The sequence below is a fragment of the Hyposmocoma kahamanoa genome, unplaced genomic scaffold, assembly GCF_003589595.1.
Source record: "Hyposmocoma kahamanoa isolate Upper Pololo Valley unplaced genomic scaffold, ASM358959v1 181, whole genome shotgun sequence".
NCBI lineage: Eukaryota > Metazoa > Arthropoda > Insecta > Lepidoptera > Cosmopterigidae > Hyposmocoma > Hyposmocoma kahamanoa.
Genome location: NW_020653712.1, coordinates 292,003 through 313,442, shown reverse-complemented (window position 1 = coordinate 313,442; position 21,440 = coordinate 292,003). Strand labels below are relative to the sequence as shown.

The 21,440-nt window shown below is 37.4% G+C and overlaps 2 protein-coding genes across 5 annotated transcripts in view; one reads left to right on the top strand and one right to left on the bottom strand.

Annotated features, from left to right (window-relative positions):
• Positions 1 to 11,512, bottom strand: part of LOC113226089 (kinesin-like protein KIF3A) — a 51,449-nt gene extending 39,937 nt beyond the window's left edge. Inside the window, exons 1-2 of the mRNA XM_026458607.1 lie at positions 11,471 to 11,512; positions 8,340 to 8,552 (exon numbers count right to left, since the gene is read on the bottom strand). Of these exons, the coding sequence (XP_026314392.1) occupies positions 8,340 to 8,552; positions 11,471 to 11,476 (219 nt within the window). The 5' untranslated portion in view covers positions 11,477 to 11,512. The remainder of the gene's footprint in view (positions 1 to 8,339; positions 8,553 to 11,470) is intronic.
• Positions 11,513 to 12,676: 1,164 nt separating this feature from the next.
• Positions 12,677 to 21,440, top strand: part of LOC113226062 (coiled-coil domain-containing protein 186) — a 54,405-nt gene continuing 45,641 nt past the window's right edge. For all 4 annotated transcript variants that reach the window (XM_026458578.1, XM_026458576.1, XM_026458577.1 and 1 more), the window contains exons 1-2: positions 12,677 to 13,735; positions 14,268 to 14,480. In XM_026458578.1, the coding sequence (XP_026314363.1) occupies positions 12,794 to 13,735; positions 14,268 to 14,480 (1,155 nt within the window). In that variant the 5' untranslated portion in view covers positions 12,677 to 12,793. The remainder of the gene's footprint in view (positions 13,736 to 14,267; positions 14,481 to 21,440) is intronic.

Below are 21,440 nucleotides of genomic sequence, written 5' to 3'. Positions count from 1 at the left end.
TTTAAAAGGGTATACTCTCGAGGTGGTCCCTGATGCTGTTCTGGGTTCGTTTCGGCTATCACAAATTACTAATTATTCTCCACAAATAAAAGTCGACTTTTCACTTGACACAATAAGTGTAATCAACAAATTACCGCCTCCATGACAACCAGAAAAAAGCATAAAATGTACAAAGGAGTCCGTAACAGTCCCATTGTCACCAAGAAGTCAGAATCTGATGAGGGGATCCCATGGAAATCGAAAAAAACCGATAAGCAAACGAGGAGGAGTTTTGAGGTCGGTTTTTCTTTTCAATGAGAAAGTTACAATAATTTACTATATTTTTTTTCCAAAGTGTTGTATTCAACACTTTCACTGTTATGCGGAATAATCCACAGCCATAAGAGGTTGTATAGACACCTAATATAACGCATATTTTCCGTACAAATACTTCATCCGGTCAATAGTCACTGTTGATATTGCAAATTCGTGCTATAGATACTAAATCGTCAAGTATTGACGTTATCACTCTAGATAGCGGTATTACGCGGTATTTTGTGCAAGGTTATATTTTTTTTCTATAATATCAAGTGACGGAAAGAACAAGTCGTGCGCCTGGTGGTATGCGACACGCCTACCCATAACTTCCCGATATAGTAGAAATAAGAAACTTATAGCGTTGTTGTATCTCTACCGTCTCTCAGGGTCGTATTCTAGAACTGTACTCAATGCTCAAGTCAGGATTTGAGCAGACTTGAGTATGATTTGAAGCACTTGAAATACGACCCTAATGGCAAGGACTTGAGTATGATTTTCATTGCTCACTGCAATACTCATATCCTGACTTAAGTATTGAGTAGAGTTCTGGAATACGACTCTCAGACTCCTTTTCTTGGAAGGTATGCCAAATAGGTTGTGAAGAAATGTTTTGAAAAATTCGTTTGTTTGGAAAATATCGACCCCTTCTACGCAAAGTATCGTATGTCGAAATTGCCAAGTTTACAGGGGAGCGTTTTAAAGTTCTTCAATGATATGAGCATAACATGTGACTTAAGCATTTCTCAGTTTTATTCAGCAGATCTCGTTACTCACATAGAGTATTATTAAATCCTAGATATCGGTTAGATGATCTATGATATTCTATTAGATTATCAATCTAGATACACATTCAAACGCGTCATCAGAAGTTCAACTGACTACTATTATTAATGAGCCTGGAAAAACAATAACATTTTCTTTTAGCAATTGTATTGTATACATTTTAATGTTAATTAATATTTTTTTTACTTTTTCTATAATACATCTTCCTCTCTTTAGTTAATTACACGCAAAAATCCTTCAAAGCTCTGAAGGTCCAGTATAATAACACCTTTAGGATGCTGCTGCGGCTGCCCCTGTTCTGTAGTGCGTCTGATGTTGTACGGAAACGCATTTCGTCGACCATGAGCAGGATGCGTGGCAGCGGTAACAGCCTTATGAACACCATATCGGAGTATGTAACGTGTCCGATATTGTGCCATTGGACCAGAATTCATGTCACCAAGAAGGGCTGGCGACATGAATTCTAATTCCGCATACCTATTGTTAATTTCTATTATTTATTTTTAAGTGTTTCTATTTTAATTATTTTATTAAGTGTAATGTACTAACATAGTCCTAAGTTTTTGATTGTTACTAACAAAGTGGATCATGATCTTAAATAAATTATTATTTTTATTTAGTATTTTTTTATTTCCTCGCATTATTTGAGAAAAATTCCATACATGTCTCGGCGGGAACGGCCATTGTTTGATTCGTATTAATACTAGGCCTCGTTGGCGCTCGTCCTTGCAACTCATACTTGTCCAGCAATCCCTTCCCTTCCCGGCCTCTACAATAATGTAATATTTTATTATACAATTATAATTATTAAAAGTCATGGAACAAGAGTTCTTGTTTATGATGTTAGTAATAATAACATAGTCATACGACGTTGTTAGTATTCCAAAAATAGCCCTGTAGGTATATTGGTTTCATTCAGTATTTTTTTAGTTTTCAAATAACCTCAATGTGTTTCTCAATACCACAATTTTGAGTTACAACGGTATTTAGTTTCTTGTGCGATACTTTTCTCTCGAAACAACCTGAAGGAGCTAAACGAAAGTTTTGTCATCCAAGTAATCAAAAGTCGGTGTAATCTCTTATAGACCTCGTAACTTCGTAATTGGCAATTTTTTCACATCAAAAGGGACCGTATTATACTCTGTCCAACACAAGTATAATATCACTGCGTCCAACCATTTGATGTCCTAATGCGATTCGGATTCGACTTTTTTAATGAATCGATTTTATTTATGAAGAAGTTTTAATCGTGAATGTGAGTGGGTTAAAAAAGATATTGTCTAATTCAGATCGTGACGTTGCGTTTGACAATTTCTGTGCTCCAGAATTAATAATTAATGTTAGTAAGGATTCAAGTGATAATTCCCACTTATATGGAGAAGAATCCGATAATTAAATAATTATAATAAACAAAAAGAATTTATTATAATTATTCATAATTTATTAGACAAGTACCAAAATTTCTCAAAATTGAATAATCTTCTATGCTCGATAAATATCGGAACTAAAGAGCACGTCGCTTCATTATAGTAAAGAAAAAACATCCATGTATTTTTCCATCCTCTAAGATGTAATATTGCATTTTATTGTCTATAGTAATTATGAAACTCCGTAGGCATGCTATGTCGAAAGTAAAATAAAATGTTGGACGGAGTATATGTATAGGCAATATGCTCATATACATTTTATTATGAGCATACTGCCTCTTAAGAATGCCATTTCTCCTCTAAAAGATACGCTTTTCGTTGAGAGCGCGACCTACTTCCCGTGTCAGGGCAGTAGGTTGTCGAGCGCAGAGCGGAGGATGTCGGGTGACCCAAATGCGCGGTGCAAGCCATCGATCCATTTGCTTTGCAATGCTGAGATACGGGATAGGGCGTTGCCATAAGCTATACCTATCGCGTATATAACCAGAAATAGAGACGAAATAAGTTCCATCCCTCTCTGGTAACTCATCACGCAAATGGACCATCGGTGGACCAATGGATATCACTTTTAAATATCAACTCTCGTTTGCGCTGAAATCACAATTTAGAAAGCTGAAATGGTACAGCGCTAACAACTGACCTGTGTGTACGTCTCCGTATATTCCAGAAACAATTTGTATTTATTATAATAAGGATAATATCTCTCTAAGCAACAAAACATCTAATTGCAAAACAAACGGAATCACATTTAATCGGTAATTAAATACGTAATTTGTCAATTTTCGTCCATTATAGCAAAGCTCAAGTTAAACTGATAGATTTGAAGTGAAACAATTGACGACACCCGTCAATTGTTTCGAATTCGGGCTGGCCAATCGGAGCGCAGTTGTTACCATAATTATTTGGCAGAATAGTTTTCAAACAAATTAAATGACATTTCGTTGTTATATAAATTAAATGACCTATGGTTTTCGAATCAACCAAAACCATTTCGCTAACAAAAAATACTACAGAGAGTACCGAGGCCAAACTCAATTAGTATGTCAATTTTCGATGAATGAGTTACAGGCCTACCCGCTTAAGTGAGCGGTTCTAGAAGAAGCTGCGCGGTGCGGGAGGAGTGTTAGTTTACGTAACGCCTAACGAAACTGAGCGCCTGTGCGCTCAGTTTCCATCAGTTTTCAAGGCGAAAGATTTTTATTTTAACCAACGAAAAGCTCAGTGTCTCATTTACAATTAAATTGAGCAAACTCTAAATACAGCTTTGTAATAAACCAGATATCGAAATAGTCACAATATATTTACCTACACTTTAAGGAAGTAATGCGCATGGGAGTGGATAATATCTCCCTCTGAAATACCAAAATTATTTGTAAAATATGAATCATTTTAAGGCGAATTGTTATCGTAATTGCGTAGTTATTGAAGTGTCAAAATGTGGTACAAAATATAGCAAACACAATGTTTGTAGGTAGCATTATATTTATTTGAAGTATACCTCTATAAGATGCTATAATAATACGAGGGCGGTTTGATAAATACGTGACTTTAAATAAAAACTTTTTTCGGAACTTATTTTTATGTCTTGATTTAGAACTCCTTACTATGCAACTGACGTTTAAAATTAGCGCGAAAATAAAAAAAAATTAAATAAAAAAGTTAAGATTGGCTACGTTCCTACGATGACATGACATTGAGGTCGTATATTTTTTGAAGATGGAGAAAATGGAATTTGGAATATTCCGTTTCTCACACTATGACAGTTGTCGCTAGCTACCGCGTATATTAATTCACAATTTTGTATGGGGAAATTGTACAGCTCCCCTAGCGGTCACAAGAAGAAACAACATTTTGTATACAAACATTTTACGCGGTCGCTAGCGACAACTGTCACAGTAAAGTTGTGGTAGAGGCACAGAACATCAAAACTTAGAATTATAGTACGAACTCGCATCCCCCCGTATACGCAAAATTAGTCCCAATTGGCCTTTTTATCTGTATTATTACCGATTCGCGTCAAATTGAAGTGATAGCAGAAACAGAGGCTTATTTTTCAGTTTGACTAAACATATTTTTAGGCAAGGAACTGGGTAAATTATAAAAAAAACAGCTTTTTCGTCTGTAGACACATTTTGTTGACATAACTGGTCCACCTGATATTTTATAATTGATATGGTGTAACGGGCTGTTGTCCGCAACTCGACGTCCAGGCGCCTATTTTGTATAAGTTTTTTATATAAAAAAAACGACCTGAAAACTGGAAACATCTGTTAACCAAGTTTTATTCAAAACGGTTAACGGAAAATGGGAGAATTCCAATAAACCGAATTCATACCCTAATTTGCCCCTCTTAGAGATGGAATATTTTCTTCAAATGTAACCCCTTTCCAACAAAAAAATATCATTGAAATCGATTCACAAATGTCGGTGTAATCGCGTAATATACACACAAGAAAAAACAGTCGAATTTGGAACCGTCTCGTTTTTTGAAGTCGGTTAAAAATGGTTCATAAACTTCTGCAGACATTGGTACAACATCTCACGAAAGTTTCACCGCAACGACGTGATTACTAATGACATGGAACATTTATAACGTCAATGAAATTTAAACATAATTTCGTTTAAATAAATCCTTAAATAAATCTTCTCTTCTGTTTTCAGCTGGTATCCCTCGATGTTTTAATGGCATAACACTCCCGGCGCAAGAGCTCAGCTCTAAAAATCGCAACTATACTAGCGAAATGCGTCCAGAGTGTCACACCAACATATCTTCCATGGTCCTCATATCAATGATTCTTCATTTTTAATTATTATAATTTGTTCTTCAGTAATTATGATTTGCGCACCCGTAACAATAAAGTGACGAAATTATATATTTATAAAAAATATGAATAATTTACTAAACTATTAAGTTTCAATCCCTTCGATCAGGGTGGAATCGAACCAGCACGTGTTTGCCACACCGGGACTAACCACTCTCTCAATTAAGCTACGGAACGAATCAGCAGACTTCACGAATTTCTCTATGTACTTGTTGCCGATCATTGTTTTTCATTTAAACGGCTGTAGCATCATTAATAATTTAGGAACATTTGTTAGGATTATTTATTTTTTGTTTTTCTTCTTCAAACATATTATTTTAAACAATTAGACTCGTGCTTATAAGATTTAATTCCTTGACTTCACTATATTTATGCACTTTTTAATGTAAATTATTGTGATCTAAATATTTATTTTACTTTTAACATATGTTTAATAACTGTAATAATTACATATTCGTACATACGAAGTCATTGCAGTGCTCTTACAGGGTTCATGTGCTGAATTACATTTATGTAACATCTTTGTTAACCCCACATGTAACAATTAGTAAATGAATAAAATTATGAATTATTATTGTTATATACGAATAATTTCTAATAAGAATAAGCGCGCATTTGACCTCTATCTCAAGATGGAATATGACCATGAGATCGACAATTGATATTTATACGATATCACATGCAATTATGCCATATTTGCCTCGAATCAAATGACATATGTCTGACGTACGTTATTTTTGTTTAAATCAATTTTGTCAGTTTCTATTTCGTCAATTTATTTTAAAGAGTGTGATTTATGCAGCAGTAATTATCTTTTCTTTTAGTGGTTTCAATTCCGCTTATTACTAATTATCATTTGTTATTTAGTAATTATCATTGAGATCATCAGTTATTATCATTATCATCCCTAATATAGTGCCAAGCTATTTCGTATAATGAAAATTATCATTAATGAGATTATATGATTCAACAAAAATATATTCGACAATGCGATCACAGAAAAATCACTCTTGTTGGCGAATGTCTAGGTTAGGAAAAAAATTGCCAAAGAAGCAAGCGTGGAGGCAAAAGCAATTTCAGCCAATTGTATTTTTTTTATGTTTCGCGTTTCTGTTTTTTACTGGTAGGTACTTCAAATTGTAGTAACGTTGACGGGTTTTTGTAGCAATGTTGCGAGCACGCAGCGCTGACCCACCATTCGACAAGACTGAGGCGATTCCAACGCCACAAGCCAAGGCGAACGGTGGGCGAGCGTGGCGTAAGATTCTCCAAGTCTTCAGGTTCTTCAGTCTTCATTAGCAGGAATACTTTTCATACACAGCATGAAAATGATACAGAATAACCTAACCTCCGGTTAAAAAACCTACCTCAAAAGTCATTCATCATCCCCTAGTTTGCCACCCTTAGAGGTGGAATATTTTCTTGAAATTTAAATGGGACTACATCTGAGGTACCTTCTTTTCAACAAAAAAAGAACCATCAAAATTGGTTCACAAATGGCGGAGTTATCGCGTAACAAAATGAAAAAAAAAAAAAAAACATACAGACGAATTGAGAACTTCCTCCTTTTTTTAAAGTCCATTAAAAAACGGCAAAGACTGCTGTGCCCTCCTTGTCGTAACTAACGCATTTGCATTTTCGTAACTTTCGGATATTAAAATAAAAAATAAATAAAATGTTTCTTTATTTAGGTATACACCCATTAATAAATTTCACATTACTTATTACGTTACATAACAATAATATTGAACTTTATTAACAGAAAATTATTATTATTAATGAAGAATTAAATTAAATTGAATTTACATTACAAATAATAGAATAAATATAATTAATTTATTTATAATTTAAAAATGGAGTGTTCGCTTACAAAGTAGCACGTATCGCATACTGTCCTTACAATTATATTGGCCGAATCGCTCACTCTCGTAAAAAAAACCAATGTCTCTTTCGCATTATGGCGAAATCATCTACTCTATTCAAGGCAAACTTGCCAGACGCACTACACCGCCAGGGAAGCTGCAGCATAGCATTAGCGTTGGCAGCTTACGTTCTGTTTTTTCTTCGAAAAATGTCAATGACGCTGATTTTGCTCAACAATAAAATTGAAACTAAATAAGGTATTAAAAACCGCGTATAAGAGATTGTAGATCTGGTCTCGCTGATTCCAGATATTTTAATAACTCAATTTCGCTAAAATGTCGTTAACTTAATTATGTTAAGGACTGCAGCAATTCGACAGTAACACATCTTTACTATATATATATATAATATGTAGTATATATATATATATATATATAGTAAAGATGTATATAAGTATTGTGGTTATATATACATATATATATATATATATATAAATATCGATATCTAGGTCTTAAGTCGGGGCTACATTTATTACACAATTGTACCAGTGAATACATAAAATACAAATAAAAAGACATTTTAAATACAATAAAAACTGTACATATAAGAGAGCAATGCCACACGGGCGCTGCCGGTGCGTTGCGTCGTGGCAACGTTGTGACTTCAGTGCACCGAATGTGACACAAGCAATGTAGTGTCGAAACGTAACGCCATTTTACTCATTTTTATACAATATTTAGACGCGCAGTAGCAGTCCACTTTTCCAGTCACAAGCAGTGAACTAAAAACTTTTGAAACGTCTAATTTGACGGCGTCCTTATGAACCGCAGTACCCCTCCCCACTTCGGGAGATGCCACATGGGCGTTGCGTCGTCGCAACTGCGGTATACTACATATAAATCAGGACGAAATGTCACAAAGTGTGTTGAAACAGCGCGTGTCGACGGAACAGCTCATGCGGCACTCAGTCCGTTGGAATAAACGCAGTTGCGACGACGCAACACCCGTGTAGCATCTCCCTTCATCTCATAGCTCGAAGCGCACGCATTCGGTCGCCGCGCGCCGTTTCAACACACGCTCTTATTTATATTGAAACAAAAATTGATTAACCGAAAAGACAGGACAATCAGGACAAAACTTGACTTACCTGGCTCGTGTTGTAGTCGAACACCGCATCGTATGCGTACACCCTTGGCGGTTCAGGCGGATTGACATTGTTGCGCGTGACAGCTATAGTGTTGTTGACTCCGTCCACGGAGACGCAGTTGTATGCTCCTTCCAGCTTTTCCCGTTGGTCCATGGGACGAACGCGGACGACGACGCGGACATTTTCTACTGTTGGAGCTGTAAGCTCTGCGTCCTGTGCAGAACGAGGCCCGTGTAAACTTATGTTATCTTAAGGAGTTACCACACGACGCGGACTCGCATTAAGCCGATCAGAAAACAACTTATTATTAATTATTCACTGAGTTGTTAAGATTCATTCTTACATAACATATATCGTCAGTGTTTTATAAGCGACATATCGTCGATTTTTCAGGGGAGTTCTAACGACTGTTTTAAAATATGTGTTTTAAAACTGAACTTTAAAACTTAAACGTAATTAAAAACAAAACTGAATTTTAAAATAGGACGCTACATATTTTGAACAGTCGTTAAAACCAAAAACATGATCTCCTGAAAAATCTGCAGAATGTCACATAAGCGATACATATCCATACTGATTTATATATTCAGGGAGAAAACTGAATTAACACACAAAAATTTTTAGGAAAATTATTTGATTCATGACTTTTTGAGATTGATATTTGACATTTATAGATATGTCTCTGATACAAACACAAAACTGGCACAACATTGCTAGCGTAGCATTTTATTGATCTAATTAATTTTATAAATATCAAATAATTATCATTGTATATTTTATACAAGTATTGTGGTTATAACTTCAAAGCTTGCTTTAATTACTGGGCTATTCCAAAGTGATGGGTGGGACATTTTGACTCCTTTTTCTTGAACTTTATGTAATTTCTCCCTAACCATTTTAATTAGACTTACAATGAAAATATCAAGAAGCCAGATATGCAATTCAACTGCGACTATTTATTTACATAAATTTATGACATTATTTATACTAAAAACTTCTAAACTTCTAAGCAAATATTTTATAATATTTGTCTTATTAAGACATTTTATCATAAAAAAAAAAACAGAATTAAAGAACTGACAAAGTAATCTAACTATTTTTCTTGAAGCACTATCTATGACAACATGAAATTAAAAACAACGCATGTAAAATGCGTTAATAAATTTGAAAAATCCTGCCGCATCCTTGAAGATTATGTATCATATCAAAATATATCGAATTTTAGAAGTTTTGCTTGAATATATAGTTAAATGTAGAAAAGACCGACTTTTCATGAACTTTCTGATTCTAAAAATCATCAGGAAAAATGTTGTCACTTTTTAATTGTCTTTTTTTATGTATTATAATGTCTTAATTATGAGAATTATAAAAAATTTGCTTGCAAATGATGGATCTACATCTAAACAATGTATTTTTTTAAATTCTATGTATTCAAATGTAACTTGTCCCACCTGTCACAAAATGGTGTCCCAATCATCACAATTTAACACATCAATGTTAAACTCCGAAATTAAAGCAACTATTACACCTAGTGAAGATCATAGTAAAACTCGAATCCATAAGTATATAAACATTTATTCAAAGAAAAAATGTTCAGAAGTGTGTCCCACCCATCGCTGTGACGTGTGGCACACACTTTCAAATCTTAATATTTACATTCCTATTTACGTGCACAATGACCAACCAAGCCAAAATAATGACCCTTAGCATAACTGTTACTTTTACAAAAGTAAATGCCAATAGATTGTATATTTATTGGTTAAAATAAAAATATATATTGTGTCAGGTGGGACTTGAAATTAGTATTTATTGAAACTTTAGTAACTCCTCACCATATATACTTCTATGCAGACACTTATCACTATTTTAAAATTTATAAATGGTATTTCTTCTTTTACTTCGACAGTAATAACTTTTTTAGAAAGACGCACAAATAACCACAAAAATTGTTGTTAACATTATAAGGAAAAATGCTTCACTGTAGAAGACAGCACTATGGCTGCGTTGATGAAGACAAAAAATACAATAATTGTACAATATCCGAAAAATCTCATTTATTTCTAATGATATGACTGTACTTTAATTAGGGTAAGAGCAGAAGACTTATGAACATAACATTGTTTCTAACAGACTCAAGTTGAGTGAAGTCTAATAATATATAGACAGAATGACTAACAAAGATGAGTGACTGTTGACTAGATAGACAACAAAAAAGACCAGGACAAAAAACTGAATTCATAATTAGGTAACATACAGCCAGGAAATAGTAACAGACTTGATTGCTATTTTGTTTATACAGGATTTTTTTTAAATTTAAAATTAGAAATGTTTTTCACCCTAGCTTAAGATTGAACCTTTAAGCAGAACCAGACTGAATCACAAAAAAAAAACAAAACAGGAGAGCCTAGATAAAGATAGGCAACAAAGAAGAACCAGGACATAGTAATAAGAGGCTAAGTTGAAAAAATTATTGTATTAACAAACTTTAAAAGGAGACATGTTCTTCATCCAAGCTATAGCTGTTAAAGTACATAGATGTACTTATAAGTAGGTAGGTGTAAAGTCTTTGTGATAGAAGTATGGATTCAATACAAAATAATTTGCATATTTGAAGATGAGTTTAAATAATGAAAAGTAGACCTTAATTGAGCACTTTGAAAGTATTAATTACAACAGTACAGGGAATTACGAAACACGGAAGTATAATCGATAACTCCAACATCGCCCAACAAGGAAATTTTAACATCACATCTCACAGAAACGTCGAAATAGGCAATGTTGCGAAAAAATTAGGTACAATCACCATTGTTCGAAAGTTATAACGTGATGTATAGAAAATTCAAGGTTTCTAACGAATGCGTAGTAAGCAGATGTCGTATTACAGACTACGAATGACCCTGAGCGGAAATACTACGCGTTATTAATGACTCATACTTGCTAAAATGATATCGAAAAAAAACGTGTCGGAGTACGTATAGACTGTTGAAAATTGTCATGGAGACTTTATCTGGGATACGAAGATAGCATAGTAAAGGAGAAAATGTACAATGAACAAAGGAAATGTGTATTACGAAATCAAAATCGCGATTTTCATCGCATGGTCATGTGACGGAATTCTAAGTTATACTTACAGGCATTTTGGAGGCTTCTTTTGTGGAAAATGGTGGAGAAACGCTTTTGGTGCACAGAACGATGTTAGCACGTCTTTGTTTGTCGAATATTGGCTAAAAATCAATACTCGCGACCTACTTTTCCAGTTCCATTTGAAAATGAATGACATGTCCGATGTTGATAGCTTATTTCGCATGGATACTGCAAACATTTGAAATGGCATTATTTTTTATTTCCAAAACCCGGTCAAACAAACATAATATGATTATTAACTTAATCATGAATATACTCTTGTTACAGGAAAAGTTATAAAAATTATTTTTTTTTCTATTTTTAAGCAGTTAATAAGTCAGTGGAAAAAAGATTTAATAACACAAATAGTAAGCCTTTAGCTTAATAGCAACACTTTACTTGACGTTTCTATCTAATGTTGCTAATTTATATCGAGAATATAACCATACAATTTGTAAAAACTTTCACATTCATTGTATTAAAGGAGTTGTGGTAGACAATTATTTAACTAGTATAAAATTTACTTTTACATCAACATTAATAATAAAATGAACTTTAAACTGGAGGAAAAAAATCTCACATTTTCTACGAAATCTACTATTCTATACTTGTAACTTTAATATAGTAACCTTATCGGGTCATTAGGTCTTTTATAGGGTAAATACTAGAACTAGCAAATTATATTTTGAACATTATTAATATATCTGCACCTTCCTTGTTATATTATTTTACTTTATTGCTAAATTGTTTTGAATCTGTATTTCAGAACTACAAAAGTCTTCAAAATTGCACTTTTTATTTTTGTGTAGATCTAGTGTGCACGAGAAAATACTTTAGATATGTCAAAAAACTACCACTGTATTGTCAGATAGATCGATGTTTATTTTCAATAAAACTAATATTATTCTCTTGTATTCATGGCTTTTATGTTCACACATATAAAATTCAAAGTATTTCTCGTGACGCATAAAACGTAAATTGCTACAATGTCTGAAGAAAGCACGGAAAATGACTTCCATATTGATCGTGCTTACTTTGGCTCTTCCGTGGTTGAAAATTCTTCTAAAAGTGAAATAAGTAATGATTCGGGCGTTGATTCTGAATATTCGAGCTCCGTTACGCTTCCTACTGAATTAACTAGTGAAACAAAGTTAGCCGAAAACTCGAAAAACACAGCAAAAAAAGATATGAAAACTTATAACGAAATGACCACAATAGAGGAAACAAACGCGTCTTTATCGAGTTCCATTTCCGTATCACCGGATATAATTGACGCTACAGAAAATCTGTTAAGTTTCGATGAGTTATCTTTGAACAAAATTGATAATATCATGAATTATACTGACCATGCACTTATTGAAGATGAAGAATTAAATATAGAAGAACTCATCAAAGAAGCGGGAATTGTTTGTGCTGAGAATGCGTTGAAAGGGTCTGTGACAGATTCTACAGATGATTTACAAGCTGGAGATCATTCTGAAAGTCATGAAAGTCCGAAAATGATGAACGAAAATCAATCAGGTTTCAGTAATTTGACAACATCCACTGTAAGCTTAGATGAACAAAAATCCCCATTAGTCAGTAATATTAAGACAATCTCGAAATCTCTGTACAGTAAAAGTGCAGAGAATATATCAACAATTGACCAGAATGTTGATTCAAATCTTAATTCCAGTCACAAAGAATTAAATATGGAAACAATTCTATCACAGTTTACAAACCAAAAGAACAAAGTAACGGCAACCCAGAAAATACCTGAATCAACACTATTACCACATAAACCTGTACCTGAATCCTATACTAACATTGATTTACGTTATGCACGATTACCGAAAGAACTCCTTTCACAAGACTTAGGAAGTATTGTGAAAAATGTACATGGCATATTTTCATCTGTCAGTGGTAGCTTGAAGAATGCGTATATTCATCAGAGAGCTCATAAACCTGCTATAAAGAATGTTGTAAAACCAGTATCAAATGGCAAAGTTATGAATGACATATTTGAAGACGAATCAAGCTCTATTATAACTGTTGAAAAACCTCTGGAAATTCCTATAGTAGATGAAGCAATTAAGTTATCAGAAGTGCAAGTATCAGAACAAGAAAGCAATGCAAAAAAAGATGTTTTAAAGCTACAAGTAGAAATGTTAGAGAGGCTGTTGTCTGAACAGAGGAAGGAGAACACTTGTTTACGTGAGCAGGTTAAACAACTGGTTGATGAGGTGCAAGAGAAGGATCACACTTCTAAAGAAGTGGAGGCTAAGCTAGACTTGGTAAGAAGAATAAATTTTGTTATACTATTTTTACAGGCGTACTGCATTACCGATTTAGTTCCTGAGGCAATTGCGCAGTACAAGGAGTTGTTACTTCTCGTGCAGTTTACATAACAGTTATGTCGCTCTACACATGGGATAATATCAACAAGATTTTTCTCACGATATTCAATGGCAAGCTGATACTGAGCGGCATCTTTTCGCTCTAGCTGCGAAACTTCGTACTATTAATGGTACCATGCAGAATTTTCGCTATCTACAGCTGTAGAGAATATTGGTTGTATCTGAACAAACCTAAAGTTTAATGATGCTATTGCCAGTTGCTTCTTCTGGATCTCTTTATTCGAATTCAAATAGAATTCACTGAACAGAGAATCTACAACAGCAGAGAACTGACACAGACTATTACAGAAACAAATTGCTTTTTTAAATAAAGTTGCACTGCACATGCACAAAGGGAGAGTGTAGAATTATATTACAACATTATTTGATATTTTATTTTTAAAAGAATCAAATTACAATATGTTTACAGATGAGCAAACGGGTAGAGCAGGCTGAACGTGAGAAGGACGCTGCGGTAATGCGCTATGCAAGCGTCGAATGTACTGCCATAGAAGCCAGAAGAGCTGCTGAGAAGGCCAGTGCTGCTGAAAAGGCTGCTTTGGTGGAGACCGAGCTCTTAGCGAACAAGTTGAAGTCCGCACATGCAGAGAAGCAAAGGATCTGTCAGTTGTATGATGACAAGGTAAGTTGTTGTACACTGGCTATATATTCACGAATGTCCCTGCATTAGATCAGTAGATGTAAACTTGAAGTATCAATTTATTTCATACAAGAACTTTAGTACATATTTGAAACTGTAGATGGCGACACTTGGATTAAAAAAAATACAAAGTATAACGTTTTAGCACTGACTTTTACTTTAAAATATTGAAAGCACAGACTTAGCTTCTCTGCGATTTTATTGTACCTATATAAAGTCAACACCTTAACAAAACTAGTAACCTTGCCGACTAAAATGTAATAGCTGCCATCTGTTGGCCTTACTTGGTACTTGGTGTAACGAGCTAGTGTCCGCAACTCGACGTCAAGGCGCCTATTTTGCGTGTGGTGGGTGCAGGGTCCTACTCGTGCCACCCAAGCTCCTCCAGGAATCTCAGCAGCCTCCTCGGATTGCTGAAGACTTCATGGAGCGACCTTGGCACTCCAAGGTACTTTGCCCTGTAGTTGGCCACGCCGGAGCACTGTAGTAGGATGTGCGCAGCCGTTTCCTCCCCTCCATGCACGCTCTGCATAGAGGGCTGTCTGTGATACCTAAATTGAAAAGGTGTTTATTGTATGGACCATGACCTGTTAGGGCGGCAGTTAGAGTGCGAAGCTCTTGCCTGTTGAGTTTAATTAATATTCGTGATAGACTGGCATTGAGCTTTGGGAGTGCTTCTCTCGCCTGTCTACAAACCGTAAGGGTGGTCCATGTATTATTATGTGAAGTTTTTTTACCTTTGTGTATAGTTGTTCTGGACCATTGGTAGGGGAGGGACACTATGGGTTCTGGTCCTACTGCGTCTGTCTCCGACCCTTTTCTGGCTAGTTCATCTGCTGCGTCATTGCCACGTGAGCCGCTTAGTCCTTTAATCCACTGTAGAGTTAAGTGGTTTTGTATACATACCTCCATGAGTGCTTGATGGCATTCACAAATGAGCCCTGAGTTTATGTCATAGCTGTTCAGTGCTTGAAGTACTGACATACTGTCAGAGAGTATTCGAATAGAGTGTTCTTTACTTTTCTCGCTATGATTGCTTCTGCCGCCAACTTGATGCCCATGCATTCAACCTGGAATACTGTGTTGTGGTCACCAAGCGGTGTTGATATCCTGATATAGAGGTCTTCTGAGAATACCCCAGTACCTGTTCCTGAATTTGTTTTAGATCCATCGGTGAAGACGCGGACCTCTCTGGGGTTCAGTCCTTCATTTGGATCTTAAAACAATTGTATCTTGTATTTTTTGTCAAAGATGTACTGTTTTGGGATCCTATCCACAGCCGCCTCCAGTAGGGGTTCCTCATTGACTGTCTTATAAAGGATTTCTGTATGTGGCGTCCTCATGTGCTTCCAAAGGCCGGTTCTGTTTAGACGCACTGCTGTTGACGCCGCTTCCTGTCTGATGAACATTGGGAGGGGTCGCAGGTCCAGCATCGCTTCAAGGGCCGCAGTCGGAGTTGTCCTCATGCAACCGGTCGTTGCCATGCAAGCCAGTCTTTGGAATTTGTCCAGCTTGTCGGTTGCGGTCGTCAGTTTGGTTCGTGGCCACCATACTATCGCGCCGTAACTGATCATGGGTCTTATCACCGCTGTGTAGAGCCATAGTGTTATTTTGGGTGAGAGTCCCCATTGTTTACCTACCATTCTATGGCACTGCCAGAAGGTGATAGTGGCTTTTTTAATTTTGTTGTCCAGATGCTTGTTCCAATTCAACTTGTTGTCCAGTATTACTCCCAAGTACTTGACTTCGGTTGATATCTGTAGTTCTGTACTGAAGAGTTTGGGTAGTAGGTAGTTACACAGTAGTCTTTTAAGAATAAGAATAATGTTTATTGACATCACAAACACACAGAAATACAAAATACTTTACATATTTTCATTTTTAAAACAAGAACATGATACTTATGCTAAATGAACATTAAGTGTGTGTTAGACATTAACAAAAACATGCATTGTTAACGTGATGCCAAGCCTGAAAACATTGTGAGTCATTACAGGTGGTCCCACACTAGGCTAAGCCTGTCCTGTGGCGACCTTTTTACGGCTTCAATTTACTCGTTACGTTACCTACGATTATATTACACAAATAATAAGAACTTAATCTATTAAATCTAACATAAGAATAGGAATTATTATTACAATAGCATGAATTTAAAATAATTGTGATTAACATATTAGTACAAAAAATAAGTATTTATATTTAACAATAATAATTACCAACTACTAAGGTGCTTCACGGGAATGAAAATCGATTTTTTTTTTTTTTTTTTTTTTTTTTTTCACAATTGGAAACTCACACCAGTAGCCTTTGTACCACCAGTAGAATTTGACAACTCCTGTCAAAACAATGAATGGCAACAACCAAAAACCACAACCAACCCACTCACCTAACGACTCTTAGGAAGCTTTCTGTATGTTCATAGTTCCAAGTCTGCATATGTGACCCAATAATCCTCTTCGCTTTGTAAATAGACCTCTCTTTAATGTCGCATATTTTTGCAATTCTGTTGTAAATGAAAGGAAATGCGAAGGTCCCGAAGCGTTGGGCAAATATTGTTGCTACCGGTCGCATTTTCACTTTAAATACGCGATTCCTAAGTAAAGAAGGATATTCCGGAGAGGTAAGAACTTTCGCGTGCATATTAAGGGCAGCTTTTAGAATATACAGTTTCCGCACACTTAGGACCTTCACGTCCTCAAATAACGAGATCGTGGGGTAACGATAGGGTTTGCGCAACATCACCTTTAGCACACTTCTTTGGGCTCTCTCCAGGTTGATCATATAGCAGGATGCAGAGCCTCCCCACACCAAGATGCAATAGCTTAAGATGGATTGACATAGTGCGAGGTAAATTGCTGTTAGCAGGCGCAAATCTGCAGCTTCTCTGAGAAGCTTCATGGTGTGTATCAGCTTGCGCACCCTGGCACACGTTACTTCAATGTGAGCTGCAAAGGTCAGCCTCTCATCCACGGTCACGCCCAAATAGCGTACGGTGGATGATCGAAGAATCTGTTCGCAACTACAGTCGGCCCGCCGCGCTCCCAATGCGCTGGAACTCGTATGATGTCCACAAGTATGAACTCTAATAGTCGGAGTCACCCCGTCCCTAGGGGCTGAGGCTTTCGTTTTATGGAAACACAAGAGTTTAGTTTTCGAAACATTTAAGGTTAGTAAGTTGTGATTTAACCAGTTTGAAATATGTGACATGCCTTGTTCAACTTTTCGAAAACACTCAGGCCATGTTTTGTCGGAGAAGATCACGGCCGTATCATCAGCGTAGCATACGACTGAGGAATTGGGTAAAGAGATAGATAATAAATCGTTGATGTAGACTAAAAATAATGATGGCCCCAATATGCTTCCTTGGGGGACACCAAAGTACACTGGTTTTATGCTGCTGGCAAGACAGTCAATTTTAATACACTGTTTCCTTCCCGTCAAGTAACTCCGAAACCAGTTCCCAGCCACCCCTCTCACTCCCATCATCTCGAGCTTTCTCAGCAGGATTGGGATGGACACCGTGTCGAAGGCCTTTGCTATATTTTTTTTTTTTATTTATTCATTTATTTCAGGCAACTAAGGCCCATATAACAAATACCTTACAGACTAACATACATATTATTATTATTATTGATACATACCTTACAAACTAACATACATATAAAATATTAACTATTTACACGAATTACTATTCGGCGACGTGCGACGCAAACAAGTGTCATGTATCGTTCCTCTGAACCGCCGGAACCTGACACCCTTCGGCCAAAACTCTACCTGCATGAAGGTCGACAGATGGGCCGTTGGGACCCTCACCACAAACGAATTAAAGTTAACGTTGTGGCGAGACTCCAAACGTTCGACCCTCAGGGTGAATTGGGCTTTCAACCGGATATACTCCACTATATCCTCAGACTTCGTGGAGTAATGCAGTCGAGACAGGTACAACTGCGTCGTCGGTATGGCCGCACGAAGCAAGAAGTTCTGTCCCGTTAGAGCTGTGCCACATAGATTTCGGCTGGTGGGTTTCTTTCTTCTCTTCTCCACCTTTGTGAAGCCGTCCTCGTCGCACCTGTCGGTCTGCCTCTGAGATTTGGCACCTGCGATTCCAGAGACAGGCATTCGGGGTTTACTACCGCCCTTTGCAGTTTTCCGCAACTCGGGTTTTGAAGTCGCGGTTCCGCTGCTAATAGTCGCGGCAACAGCGGCGTATGCACGCCCGGGCGATGACGTGCATACGGGTGACGTAACCTCCGAGGCGGAGGGGCGGGCAGGGGGGCACGGTGCATTGACAACAGCAATGACCGGCGACATACGAGCCGACTCAATACTGCCGACGGATGCTTTTCGCGCCCCGCGACGCGTGTTGACGTAGGAGACTGTCGGTGACCTACATACCGAAGCGGGGTTGCGTAACAACGCAACTTCGGCACGTAGCTCACTTATGGAGTTATCCGACGCCTCCAATTTTGACTGAACTTCAGCCAAACTCGACTTCAAGGACGTGATGTCCTTTAACAGCCTGGTGACGTCGACGTGGTCAAAGGTGACCGGAGGCAACTTGTGCAGCTCCTTCGCCACGAAAGTAGGCACGTCGTCCGGATCGGTATTCTTCAAGAATGCAGTAACATCCTGGACACTCTTCAAGCCTCCATCCCTCCGACGAGATGGCATCTGCTGCGCTTTGCCGCAGCTCTGGAACAGCAGCATCTTGCCACTGCAAATCTCATCTTCGTTGAAATTAGATTTGCAGATCTGCTCGATGCTGACTTCATCCATTGTGTCGATGGCATTCTGCACGAATGCCAGAAACTCATTGACAATGAGTTGTTGGGAACACATTGTCACTTACGTACATGCAGCAGCCTAAGCCGCGCAAAATCGCGAATTAAAATAATTCTCACAAAGTAGTGCAGCGCGTCCGTTTCCGATCGCACATTGAACACGACTGATATATATATCAAGGAAGATCCCTGCACAAGGCCGGCCGACATCGAGATGACCAACGATAGTCTCCACAAGGTGCAAGGCGGCGTCCTCCGTTGATTTGTGTCTTCTGAAGCCGAACTGTGACTTTGACATAAGGTCATGTTTTTCAAAAAACGTGACCAGTCGCTCGTTTACCAAACCTTCAAGTAGTTTAGACAATGTGCCCAAAAGAGAAATAGGCCTGTAGTTTTTGGGTTCATCTTTGGATCCGCTCTTATGTATAGGGGACACAGCAGCCGTCTTCCAGTTGTCTGGAAACACGCCACTTGAGAAGCTCAGATTAAATACGTGGACCAGTGGCACAGAAATGCTCTTTCCAATGATTTTCAGTAGCCGATTGGGCAGACCATCTATGCCTGGTGCGCTATCTGACTTAAGTAGTCGAATACGAGCCTCGATTTCTTCAGCATTCGTTGGGTAAAGAAAAAAGGATTCCCCTGGTCCATCCACATGAGCCACCTTCGCCGCTAATGATTCCTCAGTCTCATTCATTTTTTGCAGGATCTTATCGGCCAGAATCTTACCTATGGAGACAAAGTAATCGTTACAATAGTCAAGAGAATCGGTCGGTGTCTCCCTTATTTTGGTAAGATCAAGAGATTTAATGTTTGTGCGGCGAGTATGCGTAATCGTACCTATGCTCTCCCAGAGTTTTCGGGTGTTTTTAATGTTTTTATTGAGTGTTTCACTGTCATATTTACTTTTGATTTTCCGGATGAGGTCAATGTAGAAGTTGCGGTACCTAGTAAATATACGCTTCTTCATGTGATTATCTGGATCTTTGTGAACCTCGGCATGTAGTCTGTCTCTGTGTTTGGAACACCTTATCAGACCAGGAGACATCCAGGGTTCAATTGCAAATTTAGAGTGACTTATTTTAATCAACTTAGAATTTTTCGAAATGACAGTTGCAATCATAGAGTCTAGTTTTATCGCCGCTGTCGTAGGACAGTCACATAATAATACATCACCCCAATCCACCTCAGAGAGCGCGGAGGAAACAGCTTCATAGTCAATTTTGACGCGATGCCGATCTCTAACCTTTGAAGGTTTATGCGATCCAAGACTGAGACCAGTAATCACCAAATGGTGGTCAGTAGGACTCGTCCGACAAATCACAGATGCAGCCCGAGTACCAGTATAAACATAAACGTGGTCTAGACAAGACTCTAGGCGAGTGGGACTATCTACCGCGGAGACATAACCCAGCCCAGCCATGAGACAGGAAAATTCGGAGTTTTGTTCTTTGTCGTGATCAGGTCCACAGATGTCAATATTGAAATCACCAGCAATTATGAGGCGAGAAGGTCGACCAGCAGTCTTCACCACCGACTCAAAGGACCGCATAAAAGGATCCAAATTACGAAAAGATGGAGACCTGTAGATACCAAGTATGGAGAACACATTCGGAACTACAGCAAGCACACAGTTTGCTTCGTCAACAGAGGGCTCTGAGAAAGTGGGAGTCCACCTCTCACTAATATAAATAACTACGCCTCCAGCCCTGTTAATATAATTTGATGAGCTCGTAGATGAGTAGCCAGCTATGAGTGGGATGGTTGTCGCATCGGAGATCCAGCATTCAGTTAAAACGATTGCATCAAATTTTATGAGAAGTCGAGCAAGAACCACGCAGAGTGCATTAAAGTTACGCTGTAAACTTCTAATGTTCAAGTTTAGAATTTTGAAATCAAAGGTAGAAACCAAACTCCCACACTCCTCTGCAGTACATACAGTATGGCATGTTATACTAAATGCATTATCAACATCACGGAGCAAGTCTAGGGAGGCCATAAATTAAAATATTTAGTGATTGTATAAGGATGAGTCAGAACTGCCATACTAATTTCGATTTCGGGGAGGTAAAGAGAGTACACATTTTTTAAAGGAGTCGTAATGTAACAACTGTGGAGAGCTACTGTACATAAATTCGTATTGTTATTCAAGTGTATTTGC